This window comes from Anguilla anguilla, chromosome 9, assembly GCF_013347855.1.
Source record: "Anguilla anguilla isolate fAngAng1 chromosome 9, fAngAng1.pri, whole genome shotgun sequence".
Classification (NCBI taxonomy): Eukaryota; Metazoa; Chordata; class Actinopteri; order Anguilliformes; family Anguillidae; genus Anguilla; species Anguilla anguilla.
The window spans coordinates 20,500,437-20,523,886 of record NC_049209.1 but is presented as its reverse complement, the minus strand read 5'-3'; the positions used below and the strand labels follow the sequence as shown (position 1 = coordinate 20,523,886).

Here is a 23,450-nt window from a genome sequence, read left to right as displayed (position 1 = left end):
TCCTATCATACTACAATCTTTTCTCAAAGAAAAGAACTCTCCCCCTATTTGATTTCTAAATAAGTGGCTCACGGTACAGTATGCTGAAGCTCAGCAGTACATAGGCGGTCCACATAGGCTCTCTCAAAATACCTTGATTTAGCTGGCTGATTATAAAACTCCAACAGAACATTATAAACACCATACAAATGAAAATGTGGCCATTGAACCAGAACATTAAAAATTCAAATTTTATTGTAAAATGTACATCTATATTACCTTGAGAAGGTATTTACAAGCCTCATGGAAGACCTTTCCAATCTTTTTACTGGCTGTAAACATACAGTATATCTCCTATGGATATCCCCAGGTATCTTCTGGTGAAATACATATGACCAGATGAGGAAAGAGAGATGCGATGAGATCAAATGGGACATCCTACAGTCTCCTGTTTCACCTGGGGCGACATAGCTCAGGAAGTAAGACCGATTGTCTGGCAGTCGGAGGGTTGCTGGTTCAAACCCCGCCCTGGGCATGTCGAAGTGTCCTTGAGCAAGACACCTAACCCCTAACCCCTAACTGCTCTGGGGAATGAGAGGCATCAATTGTAAAGCGCTTTGGATAAAAGCGCTATATAAATGCAGTCCATTTACCATTACCATTACCTGGCACACTGTTGATGAGTGATAAGATCAATCCAGGTCTTATCAAAGGCCCTGCAGTCCACACAATGCTGAAAAATGCTAAATCCTGCAAAAGACAATCAAATGATAGACACATTATGAACCACAGTGTCTCACCATCAGAAATCTATGTATGATAAGTATGAAATTGGACAATAAAACTTTGATGTTATGGAATTGTTTTGCATCCTGGGGAACTTGTTAAGATCAACTGAATCATGAACTCCAGCAAGTACTACGACATTCTGTCCAGAAACAATGATTCCAAGCATGTCTCAAAATTAACCAGGAAATGGTTAGTTGATTAGAAAATAACAGTTTATAATTGCCCATCTAAGGTCCTCAGACTTGAACCCAATTGAAAATATGTGGTTTGAATTGAAGAGGGCAGTCCATAAGCACAGTCCAAAGGATCTGAAGCATCTTGACAAGAGAAGACAGTTGTGTCAAAGACAGGGTTCCTAGCCCTCTTTGAAAATGCTTGTTCTCAAAAATATGGTAAGTATTTTAAAATGCTTGGAAAAGTTTTTTGAGATTTACTGGAGATTACCTTCAAAAAAAGCTTTATTTCCACATTTTACATAAATTATGGCATTTGAAACTGATCCAGGTTCAGAACGCACATCCTAATCACGATGGCTGGGGGGTTGATTTGGATTTAATGCATTCATTTTCAGGGATATTTAGCCCATGATGGCGTGCTCTGCAGCATGCTAATTTTTTATGTCTTGATTTGATGGAATGCAATCTTGAAAGGGCTTGAAAAATCCTAGACTTGACAGCGTAAGGTAAGAGTGAGAACCCTTCAAAGAGGAGAGAGGGAGTGAGCATGTGGGATTTAGAGGAAATCCTTCTGTGCCTGTGGGTGAAGAAACAATCGCCACCCTTCAGTACTTTACAGAGCGGTATCATATAATTCCTCTCCTCTCTTGAGTGACAATTCCCAGTGTATCTCCTTTCCGAATTAAATCCACATCTTAAGCTGCCATGACTGCTGGCCGTGACAGTGAGGGGTACGTGCTCACCTTTCAACCATTGTCACTTCCAGAAAGAGCAGTGTTGACATATAATGGCATAGAGTATAGCATTATAATTTACTGTCGCCAATACAGAACACTGCAGACTTTTTTTTTTTTGACTCTATTAAGTTTTGAGCAAATGGGCATGAAAGTGATACCAATGTTATTTTTCTCTGGGACAACAGCCCAGCACACCCACCGCGTCTATATCATTGTACATTTGACAGAGTCTTTCAGACACAAAACGCTTATATTTTATTTCTCTAATGGCAGCGGTGTTAATTGAAATGGAAACCAAAGGGTGGGTCACAGACAAAGTAAAGCTGACAATTACATTTAATACAGTGCAGGCCTTATATTTTCAAATCCATTGAAGCTTGAATTAAGAAGAATGAGTTGCAAAGGGCAGCTAGTTTCTGCATCCTGTACTTTCAGACTTGCCCACAGACAGGCCACATGAGTTGAATGCATCTTCATCTACGCCATTTATTTTTTGAGCCATTCCAACATGGAAAATGATTAATGTAAAACTCAAGCAGGCACAGATATGACTAAATAACCTCACTAACATTTACTTCAGGGAAAATAATGCAATGATGGAATCTCCTACAGTATCTCTGGGAAAAATATCTCACGGAAGACAGATTTCAGTCACTGGACAAGTATAATGTCACAAAACGTGTTATTTTGCCAAAGGGGCTGTTTCAGCGATTTACAGTACATTTACAGTACAAAAAAAGCAGTAGTCTGGAATCCCATGATGGACAGACATGCACCAGCAGTCTAACAATGGACCAGTAGGATTACATACAACTGATGTTAACAAAGACTGTTTTTGGTTGCCGATGATCTGAGTGACATGCATTGTGGTCCGTGTCATCAAATTTCCATTATTCCTAATGGGTCATTCCCAAGAGAAGGTTCTACCCTTTACACAACAATTTACACTCTCTCTCCCTGTCTTCTGAGGGATGACACAAAGCATTCTGGGACCAGCAGACACAGCAACACTGATTTACCCACAGGAGTATGTGTTCAAGTACATGCTTATGTAACCAGAATGCACCAGTGGCAATCCCTTTACTCACCCCGATGAAGTTTATGAATGAAAATCCATACCCCACCACAAGTTTGTATACAGTAGTTGCATACTGTAGTTTTAAAGTTTTCTATAATTTTCTTAATATACAAGGTTTGTGCTCTTTCTACTTTTTTGAGATTTCCAATTTTCCTAACCAATGTTTCTGACATCTGCTCCTGGGATCTCACACTGCTTTCCCCTTTACTCACTGGGACCTAGTAAAACTATTTGAACAAGTAATTAAGCTTAAAGGCATACTATGCGTGGTTTTTTAGCCTTGCTGTGGTTCTGTGTTTATAATCAAAGAAGTCTCCTCCTCCATTGTCAATCCCGCCAACTCACCCCGAGTAACCAACATAACATAGCTAACTAACCAGAGATAACATTAACACAGTAGAATGAGTGACAATAAGATGGCAGATTTGACTAGATTAGCTTAATTAATTCCATCATGTTGAACATAATAGAGGTCTCATCATTGGGACTTTTGTTTTTAAAATTTCAGATCCACCCGAAAGTCACTAGCTAGCTTGACTGCACTAATGTTACTTACAGATCCAACAAAAATCAAGCCAACTCCGCATTGCTTTACATCCCCTTGGTGAACTTCAGCTGACGCCACCAAGGAAAAGCAATATCAAGGTTAATTCTAGTTCTTCAATGAGCCCTGCCACCTTGTCTTTTTGCTGTATCTGGGATTTTTTGGATTCCAAACCACAGGCTTTGTAGCCACACCCACACAGAAAAAAGTGCCACGCCCAGAAACGTCCCGAAAAGATTTTAGAATAGGAAATACAGGTAAAGGTGCACAAATTCCGCATGAAGACAGAGATTGCCAGTGCATCATAAATTATTTTATAATATTTTCAAGGTGAAAACCCTTGAGTAAACATCCTTATATTATCATGCCACTAGCGTAAGGATTTCTCCAGAAGTAAATCTGCTTCATGGGGAATTTACCACAGGTTAAATATGCAGATCTAAAAAGTTCAATATTCATGGACAGCTCAGTTAATCCTTATTAAAGGCAAACGAACTGTCATGTTCCGGTGTTCCTGTCTGCGTTTTCCCTGTTGGGCCGCCAGATGGCGGCACTTCTGTTTTGTGTTCTGTTCCCCCCTGTTAATTGTATTATTGGTTGTCTCGTTATCCCATCATTGTTCCCACCTGTGTCTTGTTATCCCCTCCTTCTGGTTTGATTGTTTTTTGAGTTCACCTGTGTCTTGTTACCCCTTGTCTATTTAAGTTCTCTGTTCCCTTGACTCGGGTGCTGGTTCCTTGTGTTTGTTGCCGATGAATGTTCAGACCTTTTATACCTGCCTGCGTTTTTTTTTACCTGTTTGTGTTTGTTCCCGAGTTGTGTTTGTTCCCGATATCTGTTGGTTTCAAGCGTATGTACCTGCCTGTGTTTGTTCTGACTTGTGTTTTGTTTGACCTGCCCTTGTCTGCTACCTGCCTGTGTTCTGCCCTGCCCAAGGTTTTTTTTTTTTTTTTTTTTTTTTTTTTTTTAAAATGCCATCGGGGTGGTGGGAGCTTCAACCTCCCAGTGCCCGGGGCGGGCGGTCGCGGAGGCGCCGTGGTCGGGCTGCCTCCCGGTCGGCCAGACCTCCAGCTGATCAGCCGGCGGATCCTGACCCTTTTGAGGGGTCGCGGCTTGCAATCTTCCCAGGGTCCGGCCCGCGGGGGTCCCGCCGGTCCCGTCCGGCTGCCCAGCCGGGTTCCCTACAGCTGTGGTCTGTGTTCCTGTCCCCTGCCCAGCCCAGATGGCAGGGCCCTCGGCCTGCTCCACCCCAAGTCCCAGAGGGATCTTCACGGCCTGCTCTGCCCCGAGTGCCGGAGGGACCTTCACGGCCTGCTCTGCCCCGAGTGCCGGAGGGACCTTCACGGCCTGCTCGGCCCCGAGTGCCGGAGGGACCTTCACGGCCTGCTCTGCCCCGAGTGCCGGAGGGACCTTCACGGCCTGCTCTGCCCCGAGTGCCGGAGGGGCCTTCACGGCCTGCTCTGCCCCGAGTCCCGGAGCGGCCTTCACGGCCTGCTGTGCCTCAAGTCCCGGAGCGGCCTTCACGGCCTGCTCTGCCTCAAGTCCCGGAGCGGCCTTCACGGCCTGCTCTGCCTCAAGTCCCGGAGCGGCCTTCACGGCCTGCTCTGCCTCAAGTCCCGGAGCGGCCTTCACGGCCTGCTCTGCCTCAAGTCCCGGAGCGGCCTTCACGGCCTGCTCTGCCTCAAGTCCCGGAGCGGCCTTCACGGCCTGCTCTGCCTCAAGTCCCGGAGGGGCCCCCAGATCCGCCTCGAGCCCCGGAGAGGCCCCCAGATCCGCCTCGAGCCCCGGAGAGGCTCCCAGATCCGCCTCGAGCCCCGGGGAGGCTCCCAGATCCGCCTCGAGCCCCGGAGAGGCTCCCAGATCCGCCTCGAGCCCCGGAGAGGCCCCCAGAGCCGCCTCGAGCCCCGGAGAGGCCCCCAGAGCCGCCTCGAGCCCCGGAGAGGCCCCCAGAGCCACCTCGAGCCCCGGAGAGGCCCCCAGAGCCGCCTCGAGCCCCGGAGAGGCCCCCAGAGCAGCCTCCAGCCCCGGAGGCCTCGCCTGCTCTGACCCTTCCGCGGAGGCCGCCTGCTACACCCAAGTTTCGGGCTGTACTTGTGCCTCGAGCCCCGGGGGGGCCTCCGGAGCCGCCTCAAGCCCCAGGGGAGCCTCCGCAGCCGCCTCGAGTCCCGGGGGGGCCTCCGGAGCCGTCCAGAGCTCCGGAGAGGCCTCCAGAGCCGTCCAGAGCCCCGGAGAGGACAACGGTCCCATGTGTTGTCCCGCAGGGGCCGCCGCAGACTGCTCTGGCCGCCCCGCAGGCTAAGCCGCCTGCCTTGCCCCCTAGCGTTCGTGCTCCCCCTGGCGTTCGTTCTCCCCCTAGCGTTCGTGCTCCCCCTAGTGTTCTCGCGCCCCCCAGTGTCCGTTCTTCCCCTAGTGTTCTTGCTCTCCCTAGTGTCCACACCTTGCCCCCTGGCGTTCGTGCTCCCCCTGGCGTTCGTGCTCCCCCTAGTGTTCTCGCGCCCCCCAGTGTCCGTTCTTTCCCTAGTGTTCTCGCTCCCCTTAATGTCCACACCTTGCCCCCTGGCGTTCGTGCTTCCCCTGGCGTTCGTGCTCCCCCTGGCGTTTGTGCTTCCCCTAGTGTTCTCACGCCCCCCAGTGTCCGTTCTTTCCCTAGTGTTCTCGCTCCCCCTAGTGTCCACACCTTGCCCCCTGGTGTTCGTGCTTCCCCTAGTGTTCTCGCTCCCCCTAGTGTTCGCCCTTCCCCCAGTGATCGTCTCTCCCCCGGTATCGTCGCTTCCCCCAGTGGTCGCCTCTTCCCCGGAGTCTGTCCTCCCCCCAGTGGTCGTCCCTCCCCCGGTCTCGTCGCTCCCCCCAGTGGTCGTCTCTCCCCCGGTGTCGGTCCTTCCCCCAGTGATCGTCTCTTCCCCGGAGTCCGTCCTCCCCCCAGTGGTCGTCCCTCCCCCGGCCTCGTCACTCCCCCTGGTGTCCATTCTCCCTTTGGTGTTCGTCCTCCCAACCGTGTGTCCGTGTGTTCCCCGGCCCCCCTGTCTAATTGTCTGCCCGCCTGTTTGTCTGTTGGTCTACCCGTATGTGTGTCAGCCAGTTTGTTGGCCTGTTTGTCTGCCCCCCAAGCCATCAGCCCATCGGCCAACGTGTTTGCCCGCCTGTCTGCCTGTCTGTCAGTGTGCCAGTCCGCGTGTGTTTTGTCTTGTTTGCCTGTGTGTCAGTCCCTATGTCAGTTGTTGGGCTCCCCCCTCGCCTTCCCTGTCTGCCTGTCCCTTTGTGTGTCCGTCGGTGTCGCCGTGTGCCTCCCCGCCTGCTTGTCCCTGTGTCTGTCCTTGTAGGTCTCCCGATTGTGCCAGTATCTGGCAGTCTGTTTTCCCCTCAGTCTTGTCCAACCCAGTCCTGTGTTGTCGTGCCCCGTCTCGTTGCTGTCCTGTGTCTACCTCGCCCCAGTCCAGTCCTGTGTCCACCTCACCCCAGTCCAGTCCTGTATGTCTGCCTTGCCCCTGTCCAAGTCCCCCCTGGTTTCCTGAGTCCCCGTGTCGCCCGAGTGCGGGCCCTGAATTTCCCCGTGTCGCCCGGAGTGCGGGCCCTGAATTTCCCCGTGTCGCCCGATGTGCGGGCCCTGAGTTTCCCCCGTGTCGCCCGATGTGCGGGCCCTGAGTTTCCCCCGTGTCGCCCGATGTGCGGGCCCTGAGTTTCCCCCGTGTCGCCCGATGTGCGGGCCCTGAGTTTCCCCCGTGTCGCCCGATGTGCGGGCCCTGAATTTCCCCGTGTTGCCCGATGTGCGGGCCCTGAGTTTCCCCGAGTCCTGCCCAGCCCTGAGTCTCCCCGTGTCGCCCGAGTCCTGCCCAGCCCTGAGTCTCCCCGGGTCCTGCCCAGCCCTGAGTCTCCCCGTGTTGCCCGGGTCCTGTCCAGTCCCGAGTCCTGTTCCCCCGTCCGGTTCCAGTCCCGAGTCCTGCGTCCTGTTCCAGTCCTGAGTCCCGCCCTGTTCCTGTCCAGTCCTGTTTCTGCCCTGAGTCCTGTGTCCAGCCCCGAGTTCCCGTCCAGCCCCGAGTTCCCGTCCAGCCCCGAGTCTTGTTCTTGTCTTGTTCCTGTCCTGTCCAGTCCAGTCCTGTTCCTGCCCCAGTTCTGTGTCCAGTCCCTGTTCCTGTCTGAGTCCTGTTCCCCCGTCAGAGTCCGGTCCAGAGTCTTGTTCCCATGTTCTGTCCCTGTTCTTGTCTTGTCCAGTCCTAAGTCCTGTCTCCAGCCCCCACCCTCTGTTGACTCCCTCCCCGGGTCGGCCTCCTGGGACGTCAGGAGCCGTCCCTTGGGGGGGGGGTACTGTCATGTTCCGGTGTTCCTGTCTGCGTTTTCCCTGTTGGGCCGCCAGATGGCGGCACTTCTGTTTTGTGTTCTGTTCCCCCCTGTTAATTGTATTATTGGTTGTCTCGTTATCCCATCATTGTTCCCACCTGTGTCTTGTTATCCCCTCCTTCTGGTTTGATTGTTTTTTGAGTTCACCTGTGTCTTGTTACCCCTTGTCTATTTAAGTTCTCTGTTCCCTTGACTCGGGTGCTGGTTCCTTGTGTTTGTTGCCGATGAATGTTCAGACCTTTTATACCTGCCTGCGTTTTTTTTTACCTGTTTGTGTTTGTTCCCGAGTTGTGTTTGTTCCCGATATCTGTTGGTTTCAAGCGTATGTACCTGCCTGTGTTTGTTCTGACTTGTGTTTTGTTTGACCTGCCCTTGTCTGCTACCTGCCTGTGTTCTGCCCTGCCCATGTTTGTGAGTTCCTCTTGTTTTCTGTTTTATTTAGATATTTTTTGAGTTTGTGTTTTTGCCCTTCGTGTCCTTTCTGTTCCCTGTTTGTTTGCCTTATTTAGATTTTTTGAGTTTGTGTTTTTGCCCTTCGTGTCCTTTTCTGTTCCGTGTGTTTGCCTTTCTGTAAGTAAAGTCTTTGTTAATTTTCTCCCCTTTGAGTTTCGTGTTTTTTCCACTCTGCGCCTGGGTCCCAGCACCCGTACCGTCACACGAACACATTGCATATTGTTGAGAAACACTGTGCTGGTGAATTACAGACAGTAGAGATCTGAAGATTCCTGATTGATTGCAAGGACACATACTTAGATTGATTTGACAGAGAATCCAGCGACACCTCCCACGACCCTGAGCGAGTATATGTAATGAATGAATGGATAGATAATAATAATAATAATAAAAATAATAATAATAATAATAATAAAAGCATTTGTATTTTACGTTCTGAATGTATATTTTCCATTTAGGCCTGTTTTGCGATCTTTTTTCTCATTACATAACTCATCCTTTTCAAATGCATAGAAAAGTGACATGTGACACTGGCTATAGAATGGCAGTAAAAACCCAAGGAGGACGTCTGACAGCATATGAACTGTGGGTGTCTGACGTCAGTGGGGGGCCTGCGCTTCATTTGAATTCGAGAGTGGGACGGTGTTGTGGTTGTGTTCAGCCAAAGGAGAGGTGGGCTAAGGGACACACACCCCCATGTCACCAATGTAAGGGAGATGTACCCAGGGGACACTATATAATCCTAAACCCCTCCACCCCACCATCACTGACACTGCTTCAGACTCCACAAGGTAGGATGCCCGTCTTTCCATCGTCTCTTTTCTTTAGAACTACATAAAGTAAATGCATAAATTTCATAAAAACGAGAGCCCAGGGAAGGTCTTTGGTTGGACACACAGATCGCTTTTTTGGTGTATCCACAAACTTTGTGGTTCATTTTCAAAATGTATTGATTATTTTGAAGTTTCCCTTCCCCAGAAAAGTTAAAAACTTAATTCCTTAAAGAAAGTGGTGTGTCATTACAAATTTCAATTCAGAGAACTGGTTTAAACGTATTGCGCTGATCACTTTCCATTGAAAGACCTGAAGGTGCCCTTTAAAAAGACCATTTTCTTGCATTAGTGACTGTGTGACTGTACTCTCTCTGTCTCTGTGGCAATGTGTGATTGTGCTCTCGCTGTCTCTGTGCCAGTATGTGACTGTGCTCTCTCCGTCTCTATGGCAGTGTGTGACTGTGCTCTCTCTGTCTCCATGGCAGTGTGTGACTTGTGCTCTCTCTGTCTCTATGGCAGTGTGTGACTGTGCCCTCTCTGTCTCTATGGCAGTGCGTGACTGTGCTCTCTCTGTCTCTGTGGCAATGTGTAACTGTGCTCTCTGTCTCTGTGGTAGTATGTCACTGTGCTCTCTCCGTCTCTGTGGCAATGTGTAACTGTGCTCTCTCTGTCTCAGTGGCAGTGTGTAACTGTGCTCTCTGTCTCTGTGGCAGTGTGTAACTGTGCTCTCTGTCTCTGTGGCAGTGTGTGACTGTGCTCTCTCTGTCTCTATGGCAGTATGTGACTGTGCTCTCTCTGTCTTTGTGTTAGTATGTCACCGTGCTCTCTCTGTCTCTATGGCAGTGTGTAACTGTGCTCTCTGTCTTTGTGTTAGTATGTCACTGTGCTCTCTCTGTCTCTATGGCAGTATGTGACTGTGCTCTCTCTGTCTCTATGGCAGTGTGTGACTGTGCTCTCTCTGTCTCTATGGCAGTGTGTGACTGTGCTCTCTCTGTCTCCATGGCAGTGTGTGACTGTGCTCTCTCTGTCTCAGTGGCAGTATGTAACTGTGCTCTCTGTCTCTGTGGCAGTGTGTAACTGTGCTCTCTGTCTCTGTGGCAGTGTGTGACTGTGCTCTCTCTGTCTCAATGGCAGTGTGTGACTGTGCTCTCTCTGTCTCTGTGGCAGTGTGTGACTGTGCTCTCTGTCTCTGTGGCAGTGTGTGACTGTGCTCTCTGTCTCAGTGGCAGTGTGTAGCTGTGCTCTCTGTCTCTGTGGCAGTGTTTGACTGTGCTCTCTCTGTCTCAGTGGCAGTATGTGACTGTGCTCTCTCTGTCTCCATGGCAGTATGTGACTGTGCTCTCTCTGTCTCTATGGCAGTGTGTGACTGTGCTCTCTCTGTCTCTATGGCAGTGTGTGACTGTGCTCTCTCTGTCTCTATGGCAGTGCGTGACTGTGCTCTCTCTGTCTCTATGGCAGTGCGTGACTGTGCTCTCTCTGTCTCTGTGGCAGTGTGAAAGAATGCTGTCCCTGTGTCTCGCCGTTGTGGCTATGGTCCTGCAGGAGGGGAGTGCAGTGGTGTACAATTGTTCCTCTACATATGAAAGGATTCCAGGTAAGTCTCTGTATAATAATAATAATAATAATAACAACAACAATAATAATAATAATAACGATAATAATAATAATAATAATAATAATACTAATAATAATAATAATAGTATATAACATTAAAGTAGATTGTTTTTTGGAAATGACTAAATAAAGTAGATAAAAATGGGTAAAAGGAGAGGGCTTCTCTTATGCTGAAAGACAGCTGTACCTGACCTTCCTCTTGTCTCTGTGCGTAGATAATAATGACTTGACTGTGGACTGCGGGACCAGCCTGATAAGTCTAGAGGTGAACTTGTGCACAGCGCAGTGGGCGGGCTTTGATCCCGCTGACCTATCCTTGAACGGCCAGCACAATGAAAGTCAGTGCCAGGGCACGGTGGACACCAGCGGAGACCTGCCCGTCATCCGCTACCAGCTGCCTGTCAATCACAGCCAAGAAAACCCCTGCCGGCAGTCCCTCCAGGTGGGTGACACTTCCTGCAGCTTCCACCGGATGGTGCTGAAGGTGCTCTTCAGAAACAAAGGAAAGAAGAAAAAAATGTTCACAATTTCCCCTCCTTTCATATGCGTTATCTTGGCAGCAATCAATAAACTGTAAGCTTTTTATGACAAAATAACAATTTAGTGACATTGTAATTTATGTAAGTCATACATTTATGGAAGGATTTGGCAATATGATGGCAGACTTGATTTGACTTGAAAGTTCCGGTATATCATTAGCTCAAATAAACATAATATCTTTGAACTGGTAAAGTTAAGATACAAGCCAGAAATTGAACATCTAATTATGGTGCAAAACATTTGCAATTATTTTCTTTTCAGACCTATTTTATGATAATTGTGACTGTGCTGTATTCATGTAAATGTATTGCAAGGTGAATGTAGAGCACAGTATAATCAGTATGGGAGCATTCGGTTTAACACTGCTAAAAACAGCTAAGCAGCTTAAAAAGCACTGGCAGCAGAAGCTGTTTGTCTTGGTGCAGACTGTGTTAAATACAGAACTCCAGGCTCTCAGAGCTCTCAGTCCGAATGCTCTGGCCTTCCAATTTAGGGTCGGTCCACGTGAACTCAGTGCTCTGATTGCTCAGTTTAGGGACAGACGGTGTTAAACACAATGTTCTGGTTTCTCTGTTTAGGGACAGACTGTGCGCTGCACTCTCTTCTCTCCGTTTATGAACAGACTATCAAACTGAATGTTCTGGTTTCTCAGTTTAGGGATAGACTGTGTTAAACACAGTGCTCTGGTCTCTCAGTTTAGGGACAAACTGTGTTAAACACAGTGCGGTGGTCTCTCAGTTTAGGCAGGGACTGTGTTAAACACAACACTTTGGTCTCTCGGTTTAGGAACTGATGGATTAAACACAGTGCTGTGGTCTCTGTTTGGGGACAGATTGTGGATGAGACTCCTGGTCCTGGGGTCTTCAGCTCCTTCTCCAGCATCCAGTCTGTCATCATCACAGGCTTCATCGACACACCACGCTCCTCCTCTGGGCTGATCAGCTACACCACTGACCTGTACTACCACTTCTCCTGCCGCTACCCTCTGGAGTACCTGCTCAACAACACTCAAATAGTAGCGTGAGTAAAAAGCCACCTTTGTAGGGCACCTTTGATGCATGAATCTTAAATAACCTTAAATAATATCAAAGAAAAATAGAACATAACCATAAATAAAAATTAAAAGGCAGTTTAACATTTATACATAAACAATTATGTAAGCCATTAATGAAAGAATAGAAGAATAATGGCATAATGTCAGTAAAATATGAACAGTGAACAGTTGTTCTTTGAGTAACAGCAGTATGATGCAATTTAAACGCTGTGTGTTGCTTCCTCTTTCACAGGTCCTCAGTCTCTGTGGCAACCAACGGCAACAATGGCAGCTTCCTCAGCACCCTCAGCATGAACGTGTACAACGTGAGTGGGTAATATAATACCATTCAAACGGAGGAAATAAACTCTGGCCGAAAAGACAATCTCTTTCATTTCTTTCTTTTTTCCCTCTTAACCTCTCAAATATCTCTGTACCAATTTCAATTTGCTTTACTTGCACGACGCATTTATTCATGTTCCAGAATGCATTTGCAATGGTAAGCAATAATGAAATATAATGAAGTAGAAATGAGAAATACGAGATAATGTACACTGAATTAACAAAAGAACAGTATCATGACAGTCAGCAGGAAGTAGGGGGTTATATTTCAGGACTGTGGTTAAAGGTGCTTTGTGTGTTTGTCACTTACTGTTCCGCAGGCTATGGCAGAGTCCCCTGTTATGTGCATGTATTTGAATGGAGTGGTCATATTGTGTGTGTAGAGTGTGTTCCTCATCTTTTGCATTTACTCCTCTTATTTTGGAGGTTCAAGTGTGTCTCTGTCAATTTTCTATGGAAAATTTCTATATTTGAGACAAATGTTATGTAATGAGAAAAAAGTAAGTAATGAGAAGAAAGATCTGAAATCATCCCAAAATGGTAAATACATTCAGAACCAAAAATACAAATTTGATATTATTATTATTATTATTATTGTTCATAGTATTTTGTTATTTTGTAGATTAAACTCTCTCTCTCTCTCTATTTTTTCAGGACACTGATTATGGCCATCCGCTGGTGGTGCCTGAGGTAGGCCTCTCCCTGCGTACAAAGATCTACGTGGAGGTCAAAGCCACAAACCTGACTGGAAGGTAAGCATTTCAGAGTTTCACCTTTCATCTTACACTCAACCAGCCTGTTTACTACAATCAAATCAAGCAGCAGGATAATGCAGACCTAGAGCCATAGACTTTTATATGATTCCTCAGATGTTTCACGCCCTCTTGCTTTCCAGTTTTCACCTGTTGCTAGACCACTGCTTTGCCACCCCTTCGGCCTTCAACGCCTCCAGCACTGAAAAGCATGACTTCTTCATTGGGTATGGAGACTAGCTTTCGACAACCGACAGGAATATAGTCTGCGTTTATTTGAAGTAAAAGAAAAATATGAATTTCAAGCACATGTCAAAAAAAATTGTATGAACAATTTAAGTATAAAGTCAATGGCAGAAAATACTTTATTGCCTATTTAACACATTAATCTAATGCATATTTTTCTGAATATATATGATAAAGGATACTTACTATATACTCACGTTTACAGATTTCCTTCTAATTGCATAATCTGTATATTGACAATTATTCACATAAACACTTTAGGTCTAAGATTTCTGCCTGTGTTGCTTTTTCGAATGGGCGGCTCTATTTTTGCCCCTGCAGGTGTAATGTGGACCAGAGGACGACGGTGGCACAGAATGGGGTCGGCACAAATGCCAGGTTCCTGTTTGAAGCGTTCCGCTTTGTGGAGCATCGTGAACTGAACAAGTCCAGCCTCTACCTGCACTGCATCGTCCGGCTCTGTGAGCCCAGCAAATGCCAGGAGCTGGTGAACGTGAGTGGAACATGCACGCAGATGGATTCATTAACTCGGGCTGAGCAAAGGTGATGCTGTTAGATTTCACATTTGACCGTACGCTGACACACCGTATGTTACATTGGTTATGATCCAGATTCCCCTTTTTAAAAAAAAAAAAATCACAGGCCTGCAGCAATAGGAGGAGGAGGAGGGACGTGGATCCATTTGGGTCCGAGGCCAGCGATTCCACCTTGATCTCGGTGGGCCCCATCTACACCAGAGACTTGGGTACGATCTGCAGCAGCACGCAGCCAGCGCCACCAGTGCCATGTGACACAGCGCTGTGCGTTTTCCCTGCTGAGAACGTTGAGGGACCTGCAGAGAGAATTGGGAACGTTTACAAATGAAATGTGTGATATTGTGCCACATATCAGATAATTAACGCAGGAATAATAGCGGGTGGAAGAAACAATGAGAAATGTTCAAGGGCAAATGAATGAAAGGGAATGAAGAAAGAGGAACCCTAGCCAGGAAAACCAGTGGGTTTATTGATTTCCTAGGAAGCACAAAAGTTAGGATAATGTCCACGCCCAAGTCATTTTGTTTTCTTTGACTTTCAAGTGCATTTTAATGAAATGTAGCTTTTGGGCCTCTGTATATAGACTTTTTAAATGAGCGGAGTTGTTTTTAGTATTGTGTTGTATTGTTGCTTCTCTTTTTGCAAAAAAAATAAAAAATAATAATAATAATACAATGAAATTTAATACAAAGCAACATATTATAATTATTAATATTACTATTAAACACAAATTATGGGATTTATTGGCTTGTTTATATTAACAAAACAGCAAATGCATCTCCCATGCAGTAAATTAATGTAGTATAGAAGCAGTCTACCTGCATACTCAAGGAGGAAGCAAATAGTCAAAATAAGTTAGAATCCTACTGTACAACCATGTCCACTGTACCTTACTAAACCCCATTCCTCTCTTACCTTCCTACTTTCCCAACAGACGCTGTTGACCAGCTCTCCTCTGCTCCAGAAGGTACGTTGATTTATTTGAATGAATCTGGTTTGAAAAGCTCTCATTGCACAGTTTATGTGTGCGTATGTGTGCGTATGTGTGCGTGCATGCTTGCGCACGTGTGTGCGTTTGTGTGGTCATCTGCGAGTTTGTATGTAGTTATATGTGATTTTTTTTGTATGTGGCTATGAGGATGTGCATTTGTGTGCATGTGAGTACAGTACAGAACACAAATATTAGGCCACCTATAGTTTCGTAAAAAAAAAAAGACTTTAGGTAGAGAAGTATTCAGTTAATATATGCACATTTATTGAATAACAACCAAAGTATAGACATTTCAGTTTATACTGACAATAATACAAAAGATGGCTTTTACCTAAAAGTAATCTTAGACATGACTTTCCATGAAATAGCCTCTTATGGCTTTAATTACAATTTAATTAAAAATTGGAAGTCTATCCAATCATTTTCCAAATGTGAGGCGGAGGGGTGGGAGGGAGTTGGAGGGGTAATTAAACAGAGAGAAATCTTATCTACCTCATGTTTTTTAAATTCCCCAGGTAGTCTAATTTCTTTATCTTGCAGTGCAAGTAAAATACGCACTAAAATTGGCAGAAGTATGGCAAAAAAAGGCTGAGGTATGTCTCTGCAAAAGAGCCCTTGCCATGTGCTGCTAACAAGAGGAAAAGACTCCAGTGGTCCATGCACCATCAACACTGGACCAAAGAGATTGGGAAAAGGCAGATGCACATTCTTTTAGACCAGCAGATCATAGTTGCTGTTTCACTATAGACAGGGGAACTGGTTTTTCTCTTGCTGCATTGACTTCTTCCTGTAATTGTGGTGCAATTTTACAATGGTTTCTTTTGCTAGACACCACAAGATATTTGTCTACTGCCTCTTGATCTTCCTGGTCTTTTCTTGCCCGTCAGCTGGACCCTGCACTGAACACAACACCAGGAAATCTTAAGCATCTTTGAAATTTCTCACAGGGAATAACCTTGCCACAATGTTTACTTGGCCCTGTACATCTAAGCTTAGTGCCTTCTTCTTTGCCATATTTCTTAGCTCTAGTGCCTATTTTATTTGCACTACAGGTCAATGGTATTAGACGACCTGCGGTTTTAAAAAAAAATAGATAAGATTTCTGTCAATTGAACTACCCCTCTACCTCCCTCCCATACCCCATTTTCAAAATTATTGGATAGACTTCCATTAATTTGTTTAATTGTAATTAAAGAGAAATGAGGTTACTTTGAGGACAGTAGTGTCTAAGATTATTATATTATATTAAGTAAAACTAATCTTTGTATTATTATAAGTAGAAATTGAAAAAAATAATTAGGATTGTTATTCAATAAATGTGCATATATTAACTGAATTCTTCTCTACCTAACATTTAAAAAAAAAAAAATCACAGTTGGCTAATACTTTTGGCTTTTATTGTATGTGGTTTCTGAAGAGTGCATGCTTGTGCTTGTGTGCTTGTGTACCATGCTCGGATCTAGAGTGCTGTGATTGGGGGGGGGGGGGGGAGGGGGGGGCAGACAGATGTTTTCTGGGGGGGAAACTTTTTATTCAAGGCATAGTGTGTATGGCCATACAATGTATAGGCCTGCATTACTTTGTGTATTTTTTAATTCAAGATCATTGACCCAGTCTTTTCATTTATTTTCATGCACATGCCCAATTATTGGCTTGTGGTCAAGAGGTTAATATCAGACTCAGAGGTCACGTTAACGTAGGATTCTTTATTTTTTATCATTATTTTTATTTTTTTGAGAAAGACATGCTTGGCACAAGTAGGAACCGTACTGTACATGTTGTTCTCCCGTCTGTCCTGTAGGTGGTGCTAAGCAGCTAACAGAAGACCAGTCCAGCGACACTGCGCTGGCAGTAGGGCTGACCCTGGCCTCGGCAGGCACGGCTGTGGTGGGTGCAGGAGGGTGGTTGGTGTTCAAGAAGCTCCATTGGGGGGGCACTCTCCTGCGTTCCTTCAACTGAGTCCTCCCCACACAAAACAAATTGGGAGGCTTTGGATAACTATTGGTGAAAAAATTCTAAATACCCTTTGAAGACTTGTATTCACTACACCTGTGCCTATCATAATGTAATTGGTAGTTTCTTTTACAAGCTGTCACTTGTATACAAAATGGTCACTTCACATATTGTTACCTCCTTTGCATGTCTGGTGCAAAAACTGATAATAATTTGTGACAAAGTTGGATACAGCTTGGGGTACCTTCCTTAGCTAACATTGTTTTAGCATGTTTTGGCTGTTGACTATGCTCTATTTATCCATATGTATGTATGAATATGTAATGGAATGGGGGGCAGGTTGGGGGTCGATTTCCTATTGATTTCCACTTATGAGACAGGCTACACCCAGATAGCCTTAAAGATATGCAATATTGGATGACTCCGAATCTCCTGATGCTTCCCTATAACAAGCCTGAGATCATTTTATTTGGTCCCAGACAAGAACAATGTTCAATAATACTCTACACCCAGGTTAAAAAAGTTTCCAGTTTCTCATTTTTATTAAAGGCTTATACCCCCCTTTTTTCACTTCTTGGTTTGAGTACAGAAACTTTCTCAGTGGCAGTGCACTTTTTTAGATTCTAGATTTTGCAAGATTCTGTATGTAGAGAGCCCTGCAACCTGTTTGTAAACAAACATTGAGAACCACCAAAACATTACCCTTGTTCTTGTAATATGGACTGGCTGGCAATCTAATTTTGAATTTATTCTAGCCTGCTCAGACAGTCATCTTTTTAAAAAATGCCATTGAATCTCCACATATATTTTTTATTAAACACAATTTCCTTCTTTTGTTGCTGTGTTTCTTTGCATTTTTATTTGCTTTTATTTCTAAGTTATTGTTATTATGGGTTTACTATTTACTGACATATATCCTCCAGTGCTATAATATTGAGCACTTTGAGTTTGATGATATAATGCCATGTAATAAGGATTAGCTGTTCCAGTTGAAATAGAGTTGTGTTGTGTCAAAGTATAAACCTGAGGTTTAAACTCCAGCTAAGCACATTGCAATTGATGTACTGTATGAATAAAATATTTTATTGTGATTATTATTATTACAATATTGTGGTCTCAATAAAATGGCAACCAGTTTCTGGCATGCAACTTTGATTTGTGAACAGCAATTGTAGCAAAATGTATCAATTTCAGTTTACTCAGCATAAAGCATCTGATTAATGGTGGAAGTGTGGTAAAATAGTGGTGTTTTGAAGGGATGGGCAACATACACTGCCTGTAAAGTATATTACCAATAAATGTGGATTATTTGAACGTGATGTTCATTTTTAAACAATGTACTTTCCTCAAAAATGTCTTGAATGTAGATGTTAAGGTTCTGACGGTGAAGTTCAAGTTCAAGCTGAGACAATTATAACTCACCCTCAAGTTCCAATCAGCATGTAATTTGAATGTACCGTTGTCTATTATCTGTTTACAGTGTATACTTACACCTTTTATGATTGCATTGGGTATCTTGGCTGTTTTCGTAACTAAGATTTATTGCAAACAGTAAAAGTAGCATTAAAAGTCTAATCCCAACAGCGGTATTTTATTTTTCAGGAACACTCACTCTGAATGTTCTAATTGAAATAATCAGTCCAACACAGAACAAAAAGCTGTTGGGTGACTCATCTAGTTAAGAATATGCCCCATGGTCAGGCACCATGGGTGCCAGTGAGGGCAAAAGACCAGTGCAGTGCTTAATCGGCAGTAGCAGCCCCAGCTAATGGCTGCATTAGTTTTATTGACTTGTTGTAATCTTGAATAGTCTTCTGAGTGTGGTTAACACACAACCTAGTGTAAGTTCAATGTTTTATAGTATATTTTATGGGTATGCAAGAAAAAACAAGCAGAGACAGGATGGATCTCAAACAGTGCTCAGACAGCATCAGTTTAATGCACAAGGAGTGAAGCGCATCTGATGGACAAGCAAAACCTCCTCATGGTTCTGGTGTTGTTCGCACAAATGCACTTTTCTGGCAAGCAAGGGGTGAGCAAGCGTGCATTCACGCACGGAAATGTGCCATTGGGAATGTCATGGAAATTCTCCAGGACTGTGAAAACAAAAAAAAAAAACACCCCGGCATTCCCATTCTGCGCCTGCTTCAGTGCTTTTGATTCTTTACGTTGATCGAGACGACTGTGATGATGAAAATAAGCCCTATCACCAGGGCGACGATGTTCACAATTTTGGCGGTCCGTGAGGCGGATTCTGCTGTCGTGAGGTCCCCGCTGGCGACTGCGTTATTCACCTGCAACACGCATGTTTCCAGTCAGAGGTCTCCCATTTATCAGATGTGACTTGTCCAGTAAATAGAAAGGGCAACAAACAGCTTATAACCAGACCTGAGCTGAATACATAGTTGAAGTGCTTGAATCTCTAGAAACCTATCAAATGTCAAAATGTTCAGTGGCAGATTGCAGAGAATTTTTCAAAGCAAAACACAAAATTGGGTGAAAAAATGAATTTAAAAAATACTGTTGAAAACGGTTTCTGCTTTTAAAATAGTCAAAAATGGAGTTTCCCTGGAGTGTAAAGGGATGAACTATTTCAAGCACACATTTAAATCCAGGTCTGCATTTAAATAAATAAAAAATAATAAAATGTACACGCATTTGACCATACACACAAATACAGCAATTAAATCACAACTGTCAGTTTCAAGTTCCAGCATACTTTCTAACATATCAATATTAATTAAATATTAATTAGTTGATGATTTACTCACTCTGGTGGAAAATATAATTGCAACCACACCAAGTGGAAGACAGCAGCACAGGGTGTTGAAAATTGACCAGGCCAGATACGACGAAGGTACTGAGCGTGTTTGGTCCATCGTTGTGTTCTCAAAACCAAAGACTAGGCAAAGAAGAACCCAGAGAAGCTGTAAGCAGGTGAGGGACGAGGGACTGTTTTTATAATGCATGCGTACGTGTGTGTGTGTTTGTGTGTGTGTGTGTGTGTGTGTGTGTGTTGGGGGCGGGGGGGGGGAGGGGGGGGGGGGGAGAGAAGAGCTCTGTATGCAATTGATGAGAAGAGAAGGATGGTGCAGAGAGTTGCAGAACTTCCAGGCGGGAGGCTGTCTACAAGGGCAATCTGCTGTAATTTAAGGTCTTCTGACACCTGTTCTGTGGTTTCACAATAAAAACAGCACACTTTGGAGGCATAAACTGATTCTGAAATTAATGTGCTAGCAAACTTTCTTTTGCAATTTTTTTTTTTTTTTTTTTACTCATACAAAGCCAAAACACATTCCTTCTAATTTGTTACCTTTTACTTCTAACGCTTGTCTTGGTGTTACACGGTGCAATTGGGTGATACATTGTGTAATTCCGATGGCAAAATGACTGCTGTTCTTGCAATCTTCACATCCTTTATGAGGAAATACAGAACTTAAACAGTCACTCAGGGCCATTTTCCTTTATCAATGTCAGTTATGCCTCACATTGCCCAAAAGCTGTAATTTGTCACAGAGCCCACTGAAAAAGAACTGACCTCTCAGAACTGACCTGTTCGCAGGTCCTTAAATGAACAGGGACATTGAGTCAGAACATGCATGCCGATTTCTGATATGGGGCTGGATTCAATCCACTTCTGATTCGATCAATCAAGCTGTTCTGGCAGCTTGTGGTGGCGCAACGCCTTATTAAGATTATGTTGGTTTTTCCTTTAATTTGTCACTGTCTGTATTACCCTACGTGATTCAGAGAGAACAAATAAAGATATATTTTATCATATAAAATTTTTCACCCCATTTGGGGTGAAAAATAGTTTTAAAATAGTGTTGGAACTATTATTATTATTATTATTATTAGTCATAGTAGTAGTAGTAATAATAATATTCATAGATATCTATGATTGAGGAAGGTCCTGCTCCTAATCCTGGGGAAGGAGCTGCTTTAATCCCTTTGAAATAGCAAAAATGTTTTTAAAAATGACATCATCAGTGAGTAATTTGGAGGCTGTAATTGAATTACCATATCCACATATGACATGACCTTTTAATGAATCTGTAAGCCCACATAATACATTTTAATCACCTCAATAAGATGTATTAATTGTGGGAAAACACAACAAAAGTCTTGTAATGGCCAGAAAAGAGAACCATGTGGTTGCAGAAATGTAGTTTTCCCAACCATCAGAACTGTATAACCTGCTTACTTGCAACAACTGCGGTTTGTGAAAGGTTTATGTAAACGTGACCATTTACAGTTCATATTTTTTCCAATCTTTTGCAATTCTGTTGTGAAACTGTGAGGGTGAGGAAGTGTTAATGACCACATGCAACTACAGTGAATTCAAAAGGGGGGTTTCTGTAAGTTAACCACCGAAGTGGAAACCACTAGGTCTCGGTAAGAGTGAGGGGGTAACGAAAAGAAATGACTCAACTCCTAGGGGAGAATATCCGAACAAAGTAAATGTCTCAGCAGGAGAATGAAACTAAGGCATAAGGAGAGACTAGAATTTTAGGAGAGACTGCAGTGCAGCCTGGAGAAAAGCAAAAGAAAAGGTGCCTCGTAATGAGGAAGGCAAAAAAGGTGTATTAAGGAAAATAAAGAATAAAGCTAAGTGGCTAGTAGGACCAAACTCTTACTACTAGTCAAAACAAAAAGCTATATTCAAAATCCTATATTTTTTTTCCTTACCACACTTTTCGCTAAGAGAGCTTTTCACTGTTACCGGCTTTCGTGTAACGTGAGTAGACACTAAAGCAAAGAACAGATCTCACGTGAGCGTATATAAGCGCTTTCAATCAGGTGCAAACAATTGGTCATAATCAAAAGCAATTACGGATCGCCCTCAGGCAGTCCTGAAGATTACCACTCTGAGTTACCTGAATAAGTACTCAGTTTCCTCTACAGGGATACTGAGTAGCCGATTAGCACGAAAAGGCGTCGATTAGCACAAACCACGATGCCGAGTAGCAAAGGGAATATGGAACCATGACGGAAACATTTGAAGAAATTGCAATGTCTTTTGAATATATAACAAAACATGTTACTATCTGATGAGCCAGTGATGTTCCTCTGTTTTATGTTGTCTTTCTCATTGGCCAAAATCAAATTCCTCTACAGAGTAGAAAGTTTTATTTATTTATTTATTTATTTTTATTAATTTGGGACCCAAACTTGGACTTGAGCATTCTGGAATGCCTTACTATCTGCAGCTGCAGCTCATCTGCGGTTCTCCAAAATAAGTGGCTTAGTCACCCTGCAACTGACTACAGCTAAACTTTCACAGAGTGAAGTTGGAAGAAGACCTTTCATTGTGGCTTTAATGTGCAATCCACGGGGACCTAATTGACCAGTGGGGGTGGCTAGATAGCAATGAAACGTGGGGCCATAATGGATTGAGCCATCTCACATCCTGGGCGATGAAATTGACAACAGTCCATCTCCTAATGGAGCTACTGGCCACAGTCAGCACTGGCACGGCCCGGATTCAATCCAAGACCATGGAGCTCATCAGTGCACCACAGCGTTTTGCCTTAAACTCCTTATGTTTCTCAAAGCCAACTGCTTCTCCCTCTGAAATGCTACTGCCGGTTCTGTCCTTTTAATACGAAATTCCATTTGTGATCATGAAGTACATTTATAAGGTTCTGTCCTTTTAAAATTATTTTAAAATTTCATTTGTGATTATAAAGTACATGTGAGAACTGCTATCCATGAAGATGAGCAAGATCTGGTTACTTCTCTCTACTACAGAAATCTTCTCTGCAGCTGGGACTGAAGCACGGAGCTGCTTCACAGTGTGAGAAAAGCCATAGCACCTATTTTCACCCCTTTCGTTCTACATAAGTTGAAAGAATGGGATTTGGTCCAATGGGACAGTGAAAAATAAATGCCTGTCATCCTCCCTTTGGGTATGGTTCAGCAATATATCATTTGACACATGACACAATAGACAATGGACTATGTCATCTTACTAACACAATCAGGTGGGCTGTCACCCAGAAAATCGAGGTGCAACCTTTTCCAGCCCACTTTATTTATAACGGCTTATGTGAATGTTATGTGTGGGTGTTTGAGCATTGTGTTCATGTGAAAATGTGTGTACAGTATACCTGCATACATATGTGCGTATGTGTGCGAGCATGTGCCTATATGAAAATGTTCATAGTTATGTGGGCTGTATATCTGTATGCATATTGTACTTCTTTTTCACAGCCTCCACAGTTGATTTGGAAGCATTTTCTGTGTACTAATTTCCTGTAACAGTGGGGTTTGCGTCATAATCTGCTGTCAGTTTATAGACTCAGCGTATCCACCAATTGCCAGAGAAATTGTCCATTAGAAGCTTTGTAAGAGAGAGAGATGGTCTGTACCTATGTACCTAAGCAACAATTGGAGCTTGCGTCTGCAAGTGTGTTGTTCACATTCCGAACGCGTTAATCAATGGAATATTATCCGATGTGAAATCCTAAACATATAAAGAAAATATCTGCGCTATTAACACAAAAAGCACAAGCAACTAGTTGTCCTACTAGCCAAACTTGCTAGGTCTTTCTGAAAAGCTGTTGGATGAGTGGCGTA

At 44.2% G+C, this 23,450-nt stretch overlaps 1 protein-coding gene and 1 long non-coding RNA gene across 2 annotated transcripts; one reads left to right on the top strand and one right to left on the bottom strand.

Moving 5' to 3' along the window:
* The first annotated feature begins 10,337 nt into the window (after positions 1-10,337).
* LOC118235041 (zona pellucida-like domain-containing protein 1) lies at positions 10,338-18,995 on the top strand. Its single transcript, XM_035432002.1, has 10 exons — positions 10,338-10,458; positions 10,694-10,920; positions 11,851-12,038; positions 12,305-12,377; positions 13,048-13,145; positions 13,289-13,372; positions 13,713-13,884; positions 14,034-14,136; positions 14,862-14,894; positions 16,720-18,995. The coding sequence occupies exons 1-10, from the start codon at positions 10,365-10,367 to the stop codon at positions 16,875-16,877; spliced, it is 1,230 nt and encodes a 409-aa protein (XP_035287893.1). The 5' UTR covers positions 10,338-10,364; the 3' UTR covers positions 16,878-18,995.
* LOC118235042 lies at positions 18,775-19,829 on the bottom strand. The gene is made up of 2 exons (XR_004766781.1): positions 19,643-19,829; positions 18,775-19,165 (listed from the first exon to the last, which is right to left on the bottom strand). It is a non-coding gene; the product is annotated as an uncharacterized LOC118235042 (long non-coding RNA).
* Positions 19,830-23,450: the final 3,621 nt, after the last annotated feature.